Raw genomic sequence first — 17444 nt, 5'->3', positions numbered from 1 at the left:
GGTAGTCAACTTTTGCTTAGAGTTGCACAGTCATGTGTTCAATGATAAACATTAATAGAAATGTTTAACTTTGACTTTTGTTCTTTTGGGGCAGTAGGCAGGGGGAGAGGCTTAAAGCTGTAAAACAGATGTTATGCTTTATATAGTCCCAAAGAGTAAACAATCAGACCGCCTGAAGGGGATGGGGGCTTCAGGCAGGCGTTGGATCGTCTCCCTTAGTCTCTGATATTAAGTGTTGATGTGAGAAATCCTAAGTTCAAGCAGGAATAATGGAGACATGATGGTGGTTTGGGTGCTAGAGTGAGGGAAAACTTTAAAAAAAGGATCATTCCTTGGAGCATTAAAGTAGCCATATCCTCTGGGAAGTATGCCTATCTACTTTAATGAAATGTTTAATGAATATGAATATAATTTCATATGCATTTGTTTGAACTGGCCAGTGAGGAATACTAATAATAGCAGCCAGCTCTTATCCCTTTTCTCCTTCTTCTTCCCTTCCTGACTTTAATTTTTATACAAGAATATTTTTCCCTAAAAGGTCACTTTACAGGCAGATTTATCCCTAAGAGAAATTCAAAAGCATACAAGAGAATAATAACAAGGTGCAGGGCACTTTGATTTCATGCTTCACAATTACATGCACAATTTTCTCTAGAACCTGAACTAAGCCAATTAAGTGACTCAATATACAAAAGACCTGTAGAATCAGGGGAATAGATAAAGGCATAATTAAACTCAGATTTGTATGGTATTTGCATATAGAAAGTCTCTCTAATAGCAGTGCATGTTTCTGTTTTTAATCATCTAGATTGCAAGGAGATACTTTGATAGAAAATGCAGAGGATCCATCTGTTGTCTCTCATACATTTGAGCAAGAAGGACCAGAATCTGTTGGTAATTTTTTGGACTGCTTCATTTATTTAGTTGTTACCTTTGTACCCCTCCTTTACCTGAGGAGTTCAAGAAAAATATTATGAATCAGTGCTTGGAAATAATTAAATTCTAGGTGCTGAGAAGAAACAAAAAATGCAAACCATGTATAGTGGATAAAACTGGTAAGGATGACAATAGAGGTTTTAATTTCAAATAAATGGATTTTATAAAAAAAGGTTATATAAAATGACTTTCCTAGTTCTTTTTACACAATGAAGTCATCTTACATTTTCAGCTTGAAAGCTGAATTTGAGTTGGATTTGTCTTAGTTGGAATTTTGTTTTTCTCTGGTTAAAGTAAAAACATCATCCCACATAATAGCAATAACAATAGTATTTAGACTTATTTATTTAAGTGGCTTACAGAGTCAGCATATTGCCCCGAATAATCTGAAGGATGGAAGGTGAGTCAACCTTGAGCCCCTGCAGGATCGAACACCAGACTGTGGGCAGAATTTGCCTGAAATACTGCATTCTAACCACTGTACCACCAGGGGTCTAATATTTTTTATTTTTGAAGTCCTATCTCCGTGAATTAACAACTGACATTATCCATAGTAACTTTTTAAAAAGCTAACAGTTCTCCTAGTTTGATATTCCTCTTTCCCTGTTTTGAACAGTATCAGAGCCTGGGACAGAAATATTAATGGAGAGTATTGATGAATTGGAGAATATAACCCAAGCAACTGAGCGGGTAAGAAGAACACTTTATAGGTATTGTCTTGAATATTACATAATACATTCCGGTTTATTTCTAGTTCATCTACATGTAATAATAAATAGAAAAATTGGAATGCATCAATTAATGTTTAATAATATTTAAACAGTTAATATTTTAGTTTAATGCTCATAGTGCAGGCCCATTATGGATTAAATTCAAACTTTTAATTGGTCAGTATACATAAAAACAAAAATATTTTACCTGTGCAGCTATCTGGATTCAAAAGGGAAAAAGTGAACCAGTGCTCACAAGGATATGCACATTATATCTGCTAGCACTTACTTAAATGAAATATTTTTTCGGGGATTATGTGCAAATACTTTAAGGAACTGCCACCAGTTTGCTTATGTGAACTCTGAATTATTTTTCCTTTGAATCCAAATATTTGCATGTATGTATGTATACACACACACATACATATACATACATACACATATATACACATATACACACAGAGACATAGATATAGGCATGCACACACAAACACAGGACAGACAACTGCATTAACTGAAAAGTGTTACCTGACAGACTACTTAACATAATCAGTTAATTTGAATACTGCTGACCTGGGTAGCTGATCAACTATTTTTTAAAAAATATATACTTAGGTTGAAATATAAACATTGTATTGTAAGTATGTTTATAAATATACTGCTCAAAAAAATAAAGGGAACACAAACGTATAGGATCCTGTACGTTTGTGTTCCCTTTATTTTTTTGAGCAGTATATATTAGCTCATACCATTTAAATCTTTAACGAAGATTAAGCTGAGTATGAATGTGAGAGTATACAAAAAGATGTAGTCTGCAAACAAGGAATTGTACTGTTTGGATAATGGCAACTAAGAAAATAATATCTAATATAACATGTAAGAATAGATATATTATTAATATTATCCTATACTATACAATACTATACAATATTATACTATACTATATTATACTGTTAATATAACATGTAAAAAGTTTATTCTTTTATTCTTCAGAAATTAACGTGACATTCATTTCTCAAATGCATTATATAGCAGCATTAACTATGTTTTCTAACAATGGAGATAAGCTTAAGCAGTTATGACTTGCTTGTGAACTGAACCAGTGCAATCACATTTTAATTGTAGTTATTATTTTGCAATTTGCTGCAAAATTTCAATATAAGGTTTATGGTTTGAACAGGATAGGAACAAAATGAGAAATCTGACACTTGAAGAGTAAGCCAAATTCACACTGTTAATAAGGCACACTAATATCTTCATTTCTATCTTTTTATATTTTATTTTTATTCAACAAACCTTGTAATTTTTAACATTATATATAGGATACAGTCTAATAGTAAAACAAACCCAACTGAAAAATAAAGAACTGCTGCTCAGTTAAATCTAGGAGTGATGATATTTACCTTTAACTAAATTTAAATGGTGTCTTAAATGTTGGCCTACGTTTCCTTCCTTCCTTCCTTCCTTCCTTCCTTCCTTCCTTCCTTCCTTCCTTCCTTCCTTCCTTCCTTCTTCCCTCCCTCCCTCCCTCCCTCCCTCCCTCTCTCGCTAGTTAAAGATGGCTGTGAATCTAAAGAAACATTTTTTCTTTTTAAACAATGTGTAACATGGCAAACAATTTTATATTTTGACAATGGAAAGTCATATCTGGAGATAAAGGATATTGTTTCAATCAAGTAAGGATTCCAGCTGTGAAATTATTTTTTAAATTCTGGAGATCAGAATTGATGAGGTCATCCAGGTTTCTCCAATATTATAGTGGCGTCAAAAAGTCAACATGAACTGTGTTTTCTGGCAACCACAAAATTATTTATGTAACTACAACTAGTCTGCTTTTCCCTCTTCTTTCTAAAGTTTCATTTTTTAATAAGAAAATAAAAATTATGGTGGTCTATTTGGAAGCTATCATGGTCACTGTGACCTTGGGAAGAGCAGGACAATGGGATAAAATCATTAGACCAGTTTGGTCTACTGGCCAACACACCAGGCTAAAAAGTGAGAGACCATGAGTTCAAGTCCTGCCTTAGCCATGAAAGCCAACTGTGTGACTTTTGGCCAGTCAGCCTCTCTCAGCCCAGCTCACTTCACAGGGTTGTTATTGTGAGGAAAATTGGATGAGGAAGGTGGTTTGGGCATGTTCACTGCCTTCAGTTATTTGTAAAAATAAAGACCGTGGATACAAATAAATAAATAAAATTAAGCAATGGGGAAAATTTCATAATATATGGCATATAAAAGTAAGAATAGAAGCATATAGAATCCATAAACTAAAACATCCCTTTCAGTTCAAGAGCTTATTCAAAGCTGTAGTCTAAACATGAACGAAGCCAGGATCTAAAGTGGGCATGACTCTGGATGGTAGAGTTGGGATTTTTAAAGGGGAAATGTGCACCCTTTCTCAGTTAAAATCCACAAACTTCAAAATCTTAAAAAAGTGAATTTTTTAAAGGGGGTAGCAGGCCATAAGAAGACTGCCTTTCTTGCACTGTGGTCTAAGTGCATTTTGTTGTGATAATACTACTGAATACTGATAACAGCATCAGTGTTAGATGTAACATCTATTCAAGTTTATAATAATAGTATTGAAAATTATTGAAATTCAAAGGGAAAGCATGTGGAGGTAGGATTTACAGAAACTCCTCCTTTTTCTGAACTCTCATTCAATCCCAGGAAAAGATATGTTTAATTTAAGGAACTACTTACTGGTGTGGTCTCCTCCCTCCCCCAATCACTATGAAATACCTTTTCTTTTTCAATTTCAAACCATAGCACAGCTGTGGTATAAAACTGGAAAAATTAGCAAATGAAATACAAACTATTTCAAAAATTTATCTGATTTTTTATGTTAAGAAAGCAGAACCCAGGTTATTGATATTAAGACTAACAAAATAATTATTCAAGGCGGATAGCTGGAAAAATAAAAATAAACTTCTTTGAAAGAATTGACCTGGATGACTGAGTATCTCCATAGACTTCTTTGAAAGAAGTTGCAGGATCTGGACTATTTAAATAAAAGTGACAAGTATATTGTTTCAGCCAGAGGATTAATGAATCTATCGAGAGAGAAAATTGCTTTTCACGGGCAGGAATGAGCAAAAATTCTAAAATATTCAATCAAGCTTAGAGGTAATATTGAAGGGACCTGTTTCTTATATACCGAACAATTACTCTGACTTTCAAACTAGGCAGTAATGATTTAATTTGATGGCCCAAAACGGGGAGTGAAACTAAAAGCATCTTATATGGTGATCCTGTACAACTCTTGTAGTTTATCCTGCTTCCATATTCATATTGGCTCATTCTATTCATTTTTATATGTTATTGAAATACAATTTATTGTTCCTATGATCCTCTATACTTTAGCCTCAAAATTATTATTTTTGTTGCTTTTAATAAATTTATTTGTTTTAGCAAAAAGAACTCAGTAAGTAAGTTAATCATCATCCATGGAAAATTGTTAGGAGGTTTTATCAATAGTTTCCAATCCAGCAACCTCATAGAGTTCTTGTTCTAGGGGAAAAAGGAAGAGTGTGCAGTAGGCACTGTCCTGACTACTTGGAAGGAGGATAATATAAATCTAAAATTAACTTTTTATCTCTATCCACACACTCATACGCACACAAATTAGACATTAGTAATAGTTGATCTTGCCCTTCTCTAGGTTGTTATTAAGAATCTTTCAACAAGTCCTCTTCCAATTGTCAAAAATATAAAGAATGAATTAAAGAAGTCTTTGAATTTGGAACATTGATAACTAGAAAGAATTTGCTTGTAGTAACCTGAGTAAAAACAAAAAAAAGTGTTATGTAAGTGAAGAAAATATGGAAGAATATGGAAAAGGCTTTTTAAACGTTGACATATGGCTGACTTTAGTTGCTGGCAAATACATCTTAAATCTATTAAACTAACAGCTTTCTACTGTTGTAATAGCTGGGGTCTTGCCTTAGTTCAAAGTCAGCTAGGAGAGTGGTCAAAAGCCATTTCCAAAAGTAACACTGACAAGGACATTTTGGTCATTTCCTTTGCTTGAAAAATTGAAAACGCCCGTTAAGAAATATTTTTCATATATTTTAACCAGGCTTTAAATGTCACAATAACATCAAAGAGAATATTCTCATTATTTGGAACCAGGGTTTCTCTTCCTCTGTCCCCATAAGCAGAAAGAGAAAGAAGGTGTGGAAAAGTGGCATACAAAAATGCAGCCTTCTTAATGCCATTTTCACATTCTAGCTTTTCCTCCAGATTTTCTGTGATTATCTTAAAAGGCCTGGCCTTTGGTTGATTTCCATTTATTTTAATTGTATTGAAAAGACTTGAGCATTGCCGTTAACCTTTCATTGCTTTTCCTATAAGTCATCTGATACACATGTAAGAAATCCTGAACTTTGGCTATTTCAGATAATAAAGAAAGAATTGGAAAATTGAAAAATAACTTCTTTTCCCCCCAGCAAAAATAGACTTGTCTTAAATTTTATCACTTCTGCCAAACCCTTTCATCAGTTATAGCATTACAGACTAGTACACCTTAAATCTTAGCTAAGAACTTGCATTTGTGATCAGGCTGTGTTTTCATGTTAGTGCAAATGTTTTCAGGCATAAACCTATGGAACTTTTATTAACATGCAATTAAATATATGGGATTTTCTATTGCAGTCTTTCATCATATATCTCCCAGCCAAGTATTTCATTTGTCTGGCCACTTCCCAAGAAATGTAAATAGTTGACATATTGATATGTTTATCTTTGGCCAAAATGGACATCTGTTATGTGAAAGGAACTTAACTGACCACTGTAAATAATATTTGGGGTTTGTTTTTATTTTATTATTGATCTTTGCTGTATACAGAAATTTAGGTGTTATTAACAGCAGCATCTAATGAAAGTTTCCTTTGGGCCACTAGATATCACTGTAGAGTCATATTTTAAATGACCTGCTATCTATTAGTTTTCTTTGCTTTTCTCCCTCTACCTGCTGCAGATTCAGCTTTGGGGAAAACAGTTATAGTAACAAAGAATGAAAGTTAAACTTAGGCTTTAGGTGTGCAATTAATGTTCCTGTATTGATACTAGAAAGGGACCATTAAATTTGCAATTGTGTATAGTTAGATTTAAAAGCTACAAAATAGTTATTTGTAAATTTCAAGCCTCTATATATCTTTGTATAGCAAGTCTCTAGAAAATGGCATTAGTAGCTTTGATGACATTGCAGATCAAAGGACATAGTAATTGAACTGTGTGTTGGTATAATACACACACACACAAAATGTATATCAGAGCAAGTATGGTTATAAATCTAGTTGCCTCAGTCCTGGGATGCTGTGCAAATTCCATCTCCAATTTACACAGTAGGTGTGCAAAGCCACTATTCCTTCAGTTAAAAGCACACATTTTAACATACTTTAATGACTGAAACTATTCTCTTTGTACCAGCAGGTTTGACTTTCAGGTATTCAATCACACCCTTATTTTTTTGTTTGAGTATATTGTACATAATGTCTGATTATTATAAACTCTGTGTCACCCAGCTTCCATCATTCCTAGGCAAATATAGGCTTCTTTGCTTACTTTGATCACATAGTAGATGACAAGAAGTTTGTGTTTAGTAAAAGGTGGTCCATCTGTCAATATTTGAATGCAACCCTAAATAAATCAACTACAGTTTTATGCATATCAATAGCAGAATATCATAATATGGAGAAATAGAAACAATTTATAGAACCAATTTATGTAGCATACAATCTTTAATACTAATGGCTGAAGTTTCAGATTGGTCAGAGAATGTTTGACATGAGAATTAGGACTCTACACTGAAGGGTCCTCAGTCACTTTTCCAACTCGTCTGCTTCTTACAAAAGGGTAAGAAGAGGTTCATCCAATGGTAATTGTACCTCCCTGATTTCCCTATAATCGAATGATGGATGGATGGATGGATGGATGGATGGATGGAAGGAAGGAAGGAAGGAAGGAAGGAAGGAAGGAAGGAAGGAAGGAAGGATATCCATAAATCTTGTTGATTTGAACATATAGCTGTTTCCCTTCAAACACAAAGATCTATTTTTCATAAATTTGGCAAGGCTCTCTAGACATAAATATCATTTACTGTACTTATTACTCTGTTGCTCACATTCATGCATATTTCCACAGCAATATATCTTTAAAGATTTCTTCCATTAATGGATATTTTTTTCCATACACATAATTTGGTAAGTTGGGGACAGAAGGTTAGATATGGAAACAAACTCTATGCATTGGATCACTTTTGTTAGAAAATCTTGCAAAGTCACTTTCTTCCTGAGTAAGAAAATATGTCAGAATCTTTTTGTAGATTTTATAAAATTGACTGATATGATACTTAAAGGCAGCCAGTGTTACCTTTCTGTATTAATGCAGAACTTCAAGATATCAGTAGATTATATAGTTATGACTAAAATTCCTTATCCTACATTTTTAAAATATAATAGCATGGTTTAAAGAAACATGATTACACGTCTTTTATCAGTAAGTGTTTAAATGAAAAACAGAATATCTTTTAACAATTTTGTTTCATATCTGTCAAGATATTTGTGAAGTTCAGACTGATAAATATGTAGTCAGGAATAGTTCCAAGACAAACTTATACAGCTTTCTCCCATGGTCTCACATAGTAACATAGTGTTTAATTTGAATGTTTTGGTATTTATCATCAAATATTGTTTAGAAATTTGGAAGAGCAGTTATATATTAAAATATAGATGATGATGATGATAATAATAATAATAATAATAATGATAGTAATAATAATAATGTTGAAAGGTACCTTGGAGGTCATCTAGTCCAACCCCCTGCTCAGGTAGGAAACCCTATATCATTTCGGACAAATGGTTGTCCAGTCTCTTCTTAAAAACTTCCAGTGTTGGAACATTCACCGCTTCTGGAGGCAGGTTGTTCCACTGGTTAATTGTTCTAACTGTCAGGAAGTTTCTCCTTAGTTCTAAGTTGCTTCTCTCCTTGATTAGTTTCCATCCGTTGCTTCTTGTCCTGCCCTCAGGCACTTTAGAGAATAGCTTGACTCCCTCTTCTTTGTGGCAGCCCCTGAAATATTGGAACACTGCTGTCATGTCTCCCTTTCCTCATTGAACTAGACATACCCAATTCTAGCAACCATCTTTGTTGCTCTTCTCTGTATTCTTTCTAGAGTCTCAACATCTTTTCATTTAAACACTTATTGATAAAAGACATGTAATCATGTTTCCCTAACCCATGCTATTATATTTTTAAAATGTAGGATAAGGAATTATAGCCATAACTATATAATCTACTGATATCTAAACCTTGAAGTTCTGCCTTAATACAGAAAAGTAACACTGGCTGCATTTAAGTATCGTATCAGTCAATTAATATTTTTAAAACCTACTTCTTTGTTTTCATGAATTACCTGCTTATAATTTTGTTGTCTGCAAAAAAACCACCACCAAATTTACTTCTGTTTCTTATTTTAAAGATAATTTCTAAAATCAGTTGATGTTTTGTAGTACTTAGTATTTTTTAGTATATCACATCGTTCAGTAACCAAATAGCTGAAAGTTTTTCTTGACAATAATGTTTCTAAAGTATAATAATGTTGTAGGGGCTGCAGTGGTGCAATAGTTAGAATGCAGTATTGCAGACTAATTCCGCTGACTGCCAGGAGTTTGATCCTGACTGGCTCAAGGTTGATTCAGCCCTCCATCCTTCTGAGGTTGGTAAAATGAGGACTCTAGTTGTTAGGGCCAATATGCTAACTCTGTAAACTGCTTAGAGAGTGCTATAAAGCACTATGAAGTAGTATATAGGTCCAAGCGCTACTGCTGTTGTCCTAAGTTGTTGCAATTATATAGTGATATTGGAGATGCTCTTTGTCTCTAAAAGAGTAGATTATATTCATATTGAGATCAATTTGATGTTGACCTAAACTGAATGCCGTTCAGTAAAATAAATGGGTTCATGCAAAATAAATCATATCTGGATTTGGTCAAAACGTCACCTTAATACATTGTCCTTAACTTATGAAAACGTTAAAGATAGTTACCTGATACTACTGATACTATCTTAATTATGTGGTTAAAAGAATGGGTCATTTGAGTTGATATATTTTAGATGAATCCACAGTTCACAAAATTGTAAATTGTGTTCTTCCTTGTCTTTATTTATTCTAGAATCAGCCAGCCTGGGCTCTAGACATTATGGGTTCAAGAAGTAGAGACTCTTCAAGTCAGAAACTATTAGAAGATTCACTGGCTGCAAAAGAACTACAAACTATGGAAAAACACCTATCTGGTAAACATTATGCACAAGACTTTAAGACTTTTCATTTAGAAACCATGCAAAAAATGCTTTGGCTGAATGTTATAAGAAAAGGTTACCTGAATGACTGTGCTACGCTGTTGATTTATAGGCAGGAAATGACAATAGGTTTTATATAGCAATCAAAGGAGATAACTACCTCACATAATAATATGCCAGCGATTTTTTATTAATAGTGTTAGGCAATATTGCATATATTTTCTCAAATAACTTCAGAAAATCCATCTTTTGAAGGAGATATTTTTTCTCAAATCATTTGACTTTTATCCAGATTATGAAGAATAATCTGTAAATTCTTAATTTTGCTATATTTACATGACCGAAATTGTCATGAGAAAAGATGACAGATGTAGTAAGCACATAAAGGAATGGAGCACTAATTGTCATGGAAGTAGGACAGTCTCCTATTTTAAGCGTCACATAATGTTTCCTTATTAAGCTCTTGTTGTTCCCATTTTTAGAAAACAAATTATTCCAATTGCTTATCCTTTGTTAACATAATTTAAAAGGCATAAAAATAAAACTACTGGATGAATACTTCTTGAAAAAAGAGAAAAACTAGGAAATATGGTAATAGGTAATACCTAATACTAACATCTCTAACCAAAAGTCATTATACCTTATATTTGCCAGGTGCTTAAGGCTGATTATTACCATCAGACTGTAAGTTTTTTAGTATCATTATTGGAGATAGAAAGCAGATGTAATTCTGCTGGCAATTTCATACATTTCATTAGTATCAGGGTACTTTCTTTGAAACTGTTATTAGTTAAAATAAGCAGATAAACCTCTTAATCTGATTTTGTTCTTACAGTATCTTCAGTACATTTGCATCAATTTAGGAAAAACAATTTCAGTGATTTTCTCTGATTAAAATCTATATATTTTATTAGGCGGTTCTTAGAAGGCAGACAATGACAATTATTTTTAAAACATGAGAAGTTTTAAGGTGCTTCCATTAATTATTGATTTTCTCACTTTACTTTTCTGACTTCTTATTACTACTTGCTCTTTCTCCAGCCCATAGAGACATTCAGGCTCTGATATTTAAATATTACCTTGAACATTGGAAAACATGAGAAATGGCATTCTTTGTTATTTCCAATATTCCAAGAATGCAAAAATGTGTTTGGTTTTTAGCAAATAAAAGGTTTGCTAGATTTCCTTTTCAAGTATGCAGCAATTAGTTGGGATCTCTTGTTATCCACACAGCCTCTTCATTGTTAAAAAGGTTGCTATATAATATTCTTTTACATGTACAGTACTTCCTCCCATTCAGTGTCATTGACATGAGCTTTTTAAAAGCAATGAATGGGCCAAATACATGTTTTGATAAGTATTTCATGACACTGTTCTTTTGGAAACACTTCCTTTTTCATTGTGAAAGTTGATGTTCAAAATCAGAATACATTCAATGCTAAATAAATGTTTTGTACTAAAATTGTTAAATTGACTGTGGAGAAATGATTTAAATATTTTACTTATCAGCAGAACCAATCAGGTTTTGCAGATAACTGAAGCTGTGCCATAATTATAATGGTTATTGAAACTAACTGAAACATAAATACTGCATTTTTCCAACATACCATCTCTCCTTCATTGCAGATAAGTCATGAACCAAGCCATTTGCAAAAACACAGGTTAATTTAATTGAAAGAGGATTTGTTGCACATTTGGTTTAACTTATAACATCCATGTTATCTTTCTTAAACCAAAATTTTAACAGGTATTTTACAAATTTCAAGTGATGTATGTTTAAAAGGGGGTTAAATTAAAATTCAAGGGAAATTATTCAAACTGCTAATATAAAAATAACTCATTTGAAAATAACTTGAATGAAGTCTTCAGATCATTTCAAGATTAAGACATACTGTAATATGTACTACATATTTTTATTGAATGAAAGACATTTTAATGGTGTCTTCTTCTATAACAGAATATAATGGGACTATGCATCATTCAAGAATGATTCAGACTAATTGTTTTGGACCTCACATAATCACAGACTCTTTCTGTTCAACAAAGCATGTTGTTTTATGTTTCAATGTGGAAGAAAAAAAGGCACAACTACTTTAAAAATCATGTTACCTTGAGATGCTAAACACTTCTAAATAATTTTGAAGTGTATACAGCCCTAATGTACAGTAATTTTGTTAACAAGACCTTATTATTTATATAACCAAATGTTGATTTGATCAGACACCCCTTTGGGATCTTATTACGTTCATTAATAGTGCTATTCAAATGTAATTTCAAACATCTTGTTTTAAAATAATAGGCATTAACCAAAGAGAACCAGTGGTTAAGACATTAGGCTGGAAAGCAGCAAAATGTAACCTATAGCCTAAGATTACAAAATAAGTTTGAGGACAAGAAAAAAGATTTGACAAAATGGATTCTGTCAGGAGAACTACGAGAACTTGAGAGACAAAAAAATGATAAATAAAATCAAGAAAGAAAGGAAAATATTCTCAATGAATACGAAGGGGCGAAACCTTCCTATAAAAACATCTTATCTGTTTTGCCTTTTGTACCTGCAACAACACTTTTAAGATTATGGAAGGATTCTTTGATTCAGCAAAGCATATTGATCAGGAAAGATGTTTGGCAAAAAAAAAAAAAAAAAGGCTGAAGTGAGAATTAAGAAATTAGATGGTGGGATTTACCAGAGGGAATATTTCAAAATTAAACATCTGTTTGAATATGGTTAAAGAAATAGAAAGATTTTGAATATAAATGAAGATTAGTTTAAGATGGATGAACCCCTCAAGTAACAATATTTTTTCCTTTGTGTTTTGTTTTTTGTCATGAAAAATATAAAAATTAGGATGGTTTATATAAAATAAATATTTTTTCTGTTTTTTTTTAAGATATGAGAAATGTAAAAGTGTTGAGATGGCTTGTATGAGAAAAAAGACTTAAATACTTAAGTGTAATTAATTTCGAGAAAATCTTAACCAGTATGAATGCTTTGAATATTGTGGGGAAAACAAATTTAAATAAGAATTCTGTAAACAGGATCTATGATGAGGCAATTAGAAAAGAAGCTTTATATTGATGTGGTTATTATTTGCAGAAACATGAGAAATATGTCTATATTTAATTATCATTTATTCAAATAATAAGAACTGTATTAATTTAAGATTGGCAAAAGAGAATATTATTGGAAGAAGAGAAAATCAAGCAAAGCCATTATATGGACTATAGAATTATAGAAATTAATTGTTATTGATTGTTTTTAAATACTAATCCAGACAACATGCTGTTTACCAAATATTAAGGTGATTATGTTAAAAACCAATAACTGGCAATAACCTTCATTATACCTACATTAAGTGTGAAATTAAATCTGAGGATTCAATACTCCTAGAATTACTTTGGATGTCATAAAGATAAAAAGATGTAATATAAAGTGAAACATTAAATAAAGTATAAGGGAGAGGGTTGGAGCTGAAATATCAAATTGCATATCAATGATATGGCAACAATTGCTTCATAAATCTGCTTGTGATTAAAGGAAGGAAAAGAGCATAAATAGATTTGACATAGCAAGTAAAGAAAGTCTGAATATTGACCAGGTAATAATATCCCAACCTGTGATTCCAGGAACCATCTGTTCTTACAAGATCCTTTATCTGCAGCTTGTAGTTTGGTAGGATGCATTCAAGGCTGGCAAGCTTTGAATAATCAACTACCTGGGGCAAATATCTGAAAATATACAGTAATTGAAAATGAAAGACCCATTTAATAAGGTTATACCAGTTTGAGAGCAGAATAAGAGTTAATGTCTATAAAAATAATTTATATTTTATTCTTTGTGTGCATGTTTATTCCAGAAGTTTTCTTAGTAGTCTACATATGCAAACTGATTATCAGGATACATCAATTCATATTATTTGAGGCAGTCTTTATGGCATTACAATCTTATTATTTGCCAGATTATCAGATAGCCATTAAAATATGAAAAGTCTGCTTATTAACAATTTTCTATTTCACAAATGATTTTGAGTAGAAGCAGTGGTGGGATTCAAATATGTGAACAACTGGTTTTCTGTGTGGATGCCGCTTCCAGAAGTCCATTCTGGGCCTGGGCAACAAAAAATTAGCTACCGGTTCTGCTGAAGTGGTGCTAACTGGCTGAATCCCACCACTGAGTAGAACTATGAACTAGGACAGGTTTTTGTTAAGAACCAGACTGGGTAAACATACAGCAGGGAATGGAATCATACAGAGAAATAAATGCAGAGTTTTTGGTGCTGCAACTCATTTTGATTATAAAAGGAGAGTGATAATGTGTTTATGTATGGCTATGTATGTGCACATATATCTTTATTTAGTTGATGATAACAGACATATTTGGCCCTGCATATTTCAAAATATGTTTAACCTTCCTGTTATTTAGTATGCAATTTCTGGGAAAACTTGTAAAGATAAGAGAAATGTTATTTACTGGGTACAGGCTAAAAATAACCAAAAACATAACAAGGATAGTGTTTTGAAATTTTGATATAGTCATTTCTCTCATTTTGGAATTAAAATCTATAAATGTCATCTTTTGGGAGTTCAGTAAAAAATTGATGAAAAAATCGAACTCTTTTGTGAGTTCAATAAAAAGTTGATGAAATTCAAAGTTCATATGAACTTCTGGCTTATTTTAATCTAATCTAAACATATAGATCCAAAACTGAGGAGGGGGAAATAATTATATTAACTGTTCATAAATATATATTTTTTCAACCTTTAAATAGTTTATGAGTTTGTAATGAAGGCTATTTTTACTTCTGGAAAGAAAGTCTGAGAAAAATGCTGTGAATAATAATAGATGTACTTTGGGGAAATAATGAAGAAAGATCAGGCATTCCAAAAATGGCTGATCTTGTATATATAATGAAGGTCATGGACTCACTTTGAATCTATAATATACCTCTTCCTGGCACCTCTTCAAAAAGGAAAATAATTTATTGGCATGGGCTGACTGATTAGAGAGAATGAGAAATCAAAAAGATATGTAAGTCTCTTCTCTCACATTAAATGTATCAAAGACCTCCAAATATTCATGGTTAGGAAAGTGCAGGAAACAGGCAAGATCCAGCAGGGCTAAGAATGGAAAACTTTTTCTCTCATACTCTTAACATATTTCATGTATTGAAAACAAAGCAGATACTTTTTTCCCTTTTCCAAATGTGATTTTCTGTGGATTTCCAAAACACCAAAACATTCAGTTCATTTTAGTGGAAATCTCATCATAGATGCTCCCAGAAGTCCATAGATGCTCCCAGAAGAAGTCCACTCTTCATAAGAGTGATGCTTCAAAAGGCACTCAAATTTTCCCAGTTAAAAATAACTTAGTAGTATAGCCTATTAACAGTTTGCTTGGGTTAGAATGAAGCTCATTATATTATATTAATTATAAAGTTTTTCTTATTTTTCTTCTTCCATTATAATGCCAAAATTTTGCAATACGCAGACATTGCAAAAGACCTAGCGCTGTGGGAAGAAGGAAGATTATCAAGAAATACCACTGGACAATCAAGTCATGTAATTCCACTAGATCACCAAGGAAATTTTAAAATAACTGTTAGCCAGGATTCAGGACCAGTTCAGAGTGGGAAAGCTATTCAGCTCCAGCTTCAAAGAAACAAATCACCACCATTATCCAGCAACAATAGCCTGCTAGTCTCCAGTGTTACAAACAGTAGACCTCAGTCTTCCAATACACAGACCAGCAGATCTTCTGGGCTGCCAACTCCACTAAACAGATCTGCCACCCCAAATACTTTGTTACAAAGACCTGTTTCCCCTAACAACCAAGGAAACGAAGGAACCATTAGTATGCAAAGAAGCCAGTCTTTAATATCAAAGAATCAACTCGGAAGGACCATCACCAGTCCTGCAGGGCATCTTGAAACAACTGGAGTTACTCTAGGAAATATTACTCAAAGAAGCAGTATGTCTGAAGTAAGTTTTTTTGAAAAGAATTACAATATTATAACACAGCTTCACTTTTATTTCTGTATTAGCCTTATAATTATTCTCTAATGCACTTATCAAACTTTAAGATTAATTAAAATATTAGTTGGATTAGAATGAATTCATTATTTATATCTGTTATTTAATGCTACTTGCTGGTAACACTTTAATTGCTCCCAAAATTCTTTACATACATACATTGCACATAGCATGCCATTTATGCATGCGTATTCGTGTATACATTTATTTTCCTTTTCCATGTTTGGCTTGAAAATGAAACATATTGGCTGACTGCTTTGTTTTTAAAAAATATTTTTTTAAAAATATTGGCCTTTGGTCTTCAAAAGAAGTCAGAATACCTGATCCTTTCTTTGTCATCATAAACCCTTGTGACACAGTGATTTACAAGTGAGAAGGTTTTTGGCAATCTAGGGGCTATGTCCACCAACAACCAAGAACTGCCTCTTAGTCCCTCCTATTCATCTGTTGACTTAATGCTAAACTAAGGATTGTAGTTGAATCATGGAACAGGTTAGATCTCATGGAGGAAAGATATCCTAATCAGCCTTTAATTCTTTTGTGCTTTAGTTAGCAATTTAGCCTCCAATTTTGTATTTTACCATGCATGCTAAGTTGTGATATAAAAAGTACATAGTGCTTGAACAATACAATTCAGAACAGTTTTTATCATTTAGTTTCCTTGCCTTCCCAAATTAGAGGCCTCTAGTGCACAGTTTTCCATGCCCTATTTCTAATAGATGAAATGCTTTAAAACTTTTATTTTCTTTATGGAAGAAACCACATTATAAACATTTTTAAAGCAGGGATACATGAAGAATTTGGCAAAGACTTGCATGTCAGCTGTGAAGTTCTTTTTGTAAAAAGTCCAAGGTTTTAGTTTTGCTATCCTGTCTAAAAGAATTATAAGTTGCCTGATGATCTGAGTGCTTGTACATATACCTTCAGCTCTGTTGGCATGGAAAATGTATAGCAAACTTGCAGGTGTGTTACATTACTAGCTTAGTTCAAATTCATACCAAGCAGTATAACATGGATAAATGTTTTTGTTATTGCTACATTCTGTGTAAACAAATGCTTTAAATTCTTTTCTACATGCAGATATATACATTTAGTCTTTAGTCTTCAAATATTTCACTAATTGCAAGTGAGACAGATACATCTACACATCATAGCATTACTGTTTCTTCCTTTCTTTTATGAAGTGTAGATTCTTCATGCTTCATCTCTTCAGACCATTATTCTTTGGAGTCTGTGCACCTGTATACTGGTAGTCCTCAATTTAAAACCATTCATTTAGCAACTATTTGAAGTTACAAGGGCACTGGAAAAAATAACTTACTACTGTCACTTTTTCCAGTGCCATTGTAACTTCAAATAGTTGCTTATGCTTAGACATAATCATTGTGATATCCCACATGATCAAAATTAGAGTGCTTGGCAACTGCCATTACCTAGAGCAGTTGCAGTGTTCCATCATCAAATAAT

The 17444-nt window shown here is 32.7% G+C and overlaps 1 protein-coding gene across 9 annotated transcripts in view; it reads left to right on the top strand.

The window, feature by feature from the left end:
- CUNH8orf34 (chromosome unknown C8orf34 homolog) overlaps positions 1-17444 on the top strand; it is an 89765-nt gene that overhangs the window by 62238 nt on the left and 10083 nt on the right. For 8 of the 9 annotated variants that reach the window (XM_039335045.1, XM_039335036.1, XM_039335065.1 and 5 more), the window contains 4 exons: positions 809-894; positions 1553-1626; positions 9821-9941; positions 15436-15926. In XM_039335045.1, the coding sequence (XP_039190979.1) occupies positions 809-894; positions 1553-1626; positions 9821-9941; positions 15436-15926 (772 nt within the window). Of the gene's footprint in view, positions 1-808; positions 895-1552; positions 1627-9820; positions 9942-11573; positions 12366-15435; positions 15927-17444 lie in introns of those variants that run through there. The other variant, XM_039335112.1, reaches the window with a different exon arrangement.

The sequence above is a fragment of the Crotalus tigris genome, unplaced genomic scaffold (genome assembly GCF_016545835.1).
Source record: "Crotalus tigris isolate CLP2741 ecotype Arizona unplaced genomic scaffold, ASM1654583v1 scf7180000017546.9332058, whole genome shotgun sequence".
Classification (NCBI taxonomy): domain Eukaryota; kingdom Metazoa; phylum Chordata; class Lepidosauria; order Squamata; family Viperidae; genus Crotalus; species Crotalus tigris.
This window is presented reverse-complemented; position numbering and strand designations above follow the sequence as displayed.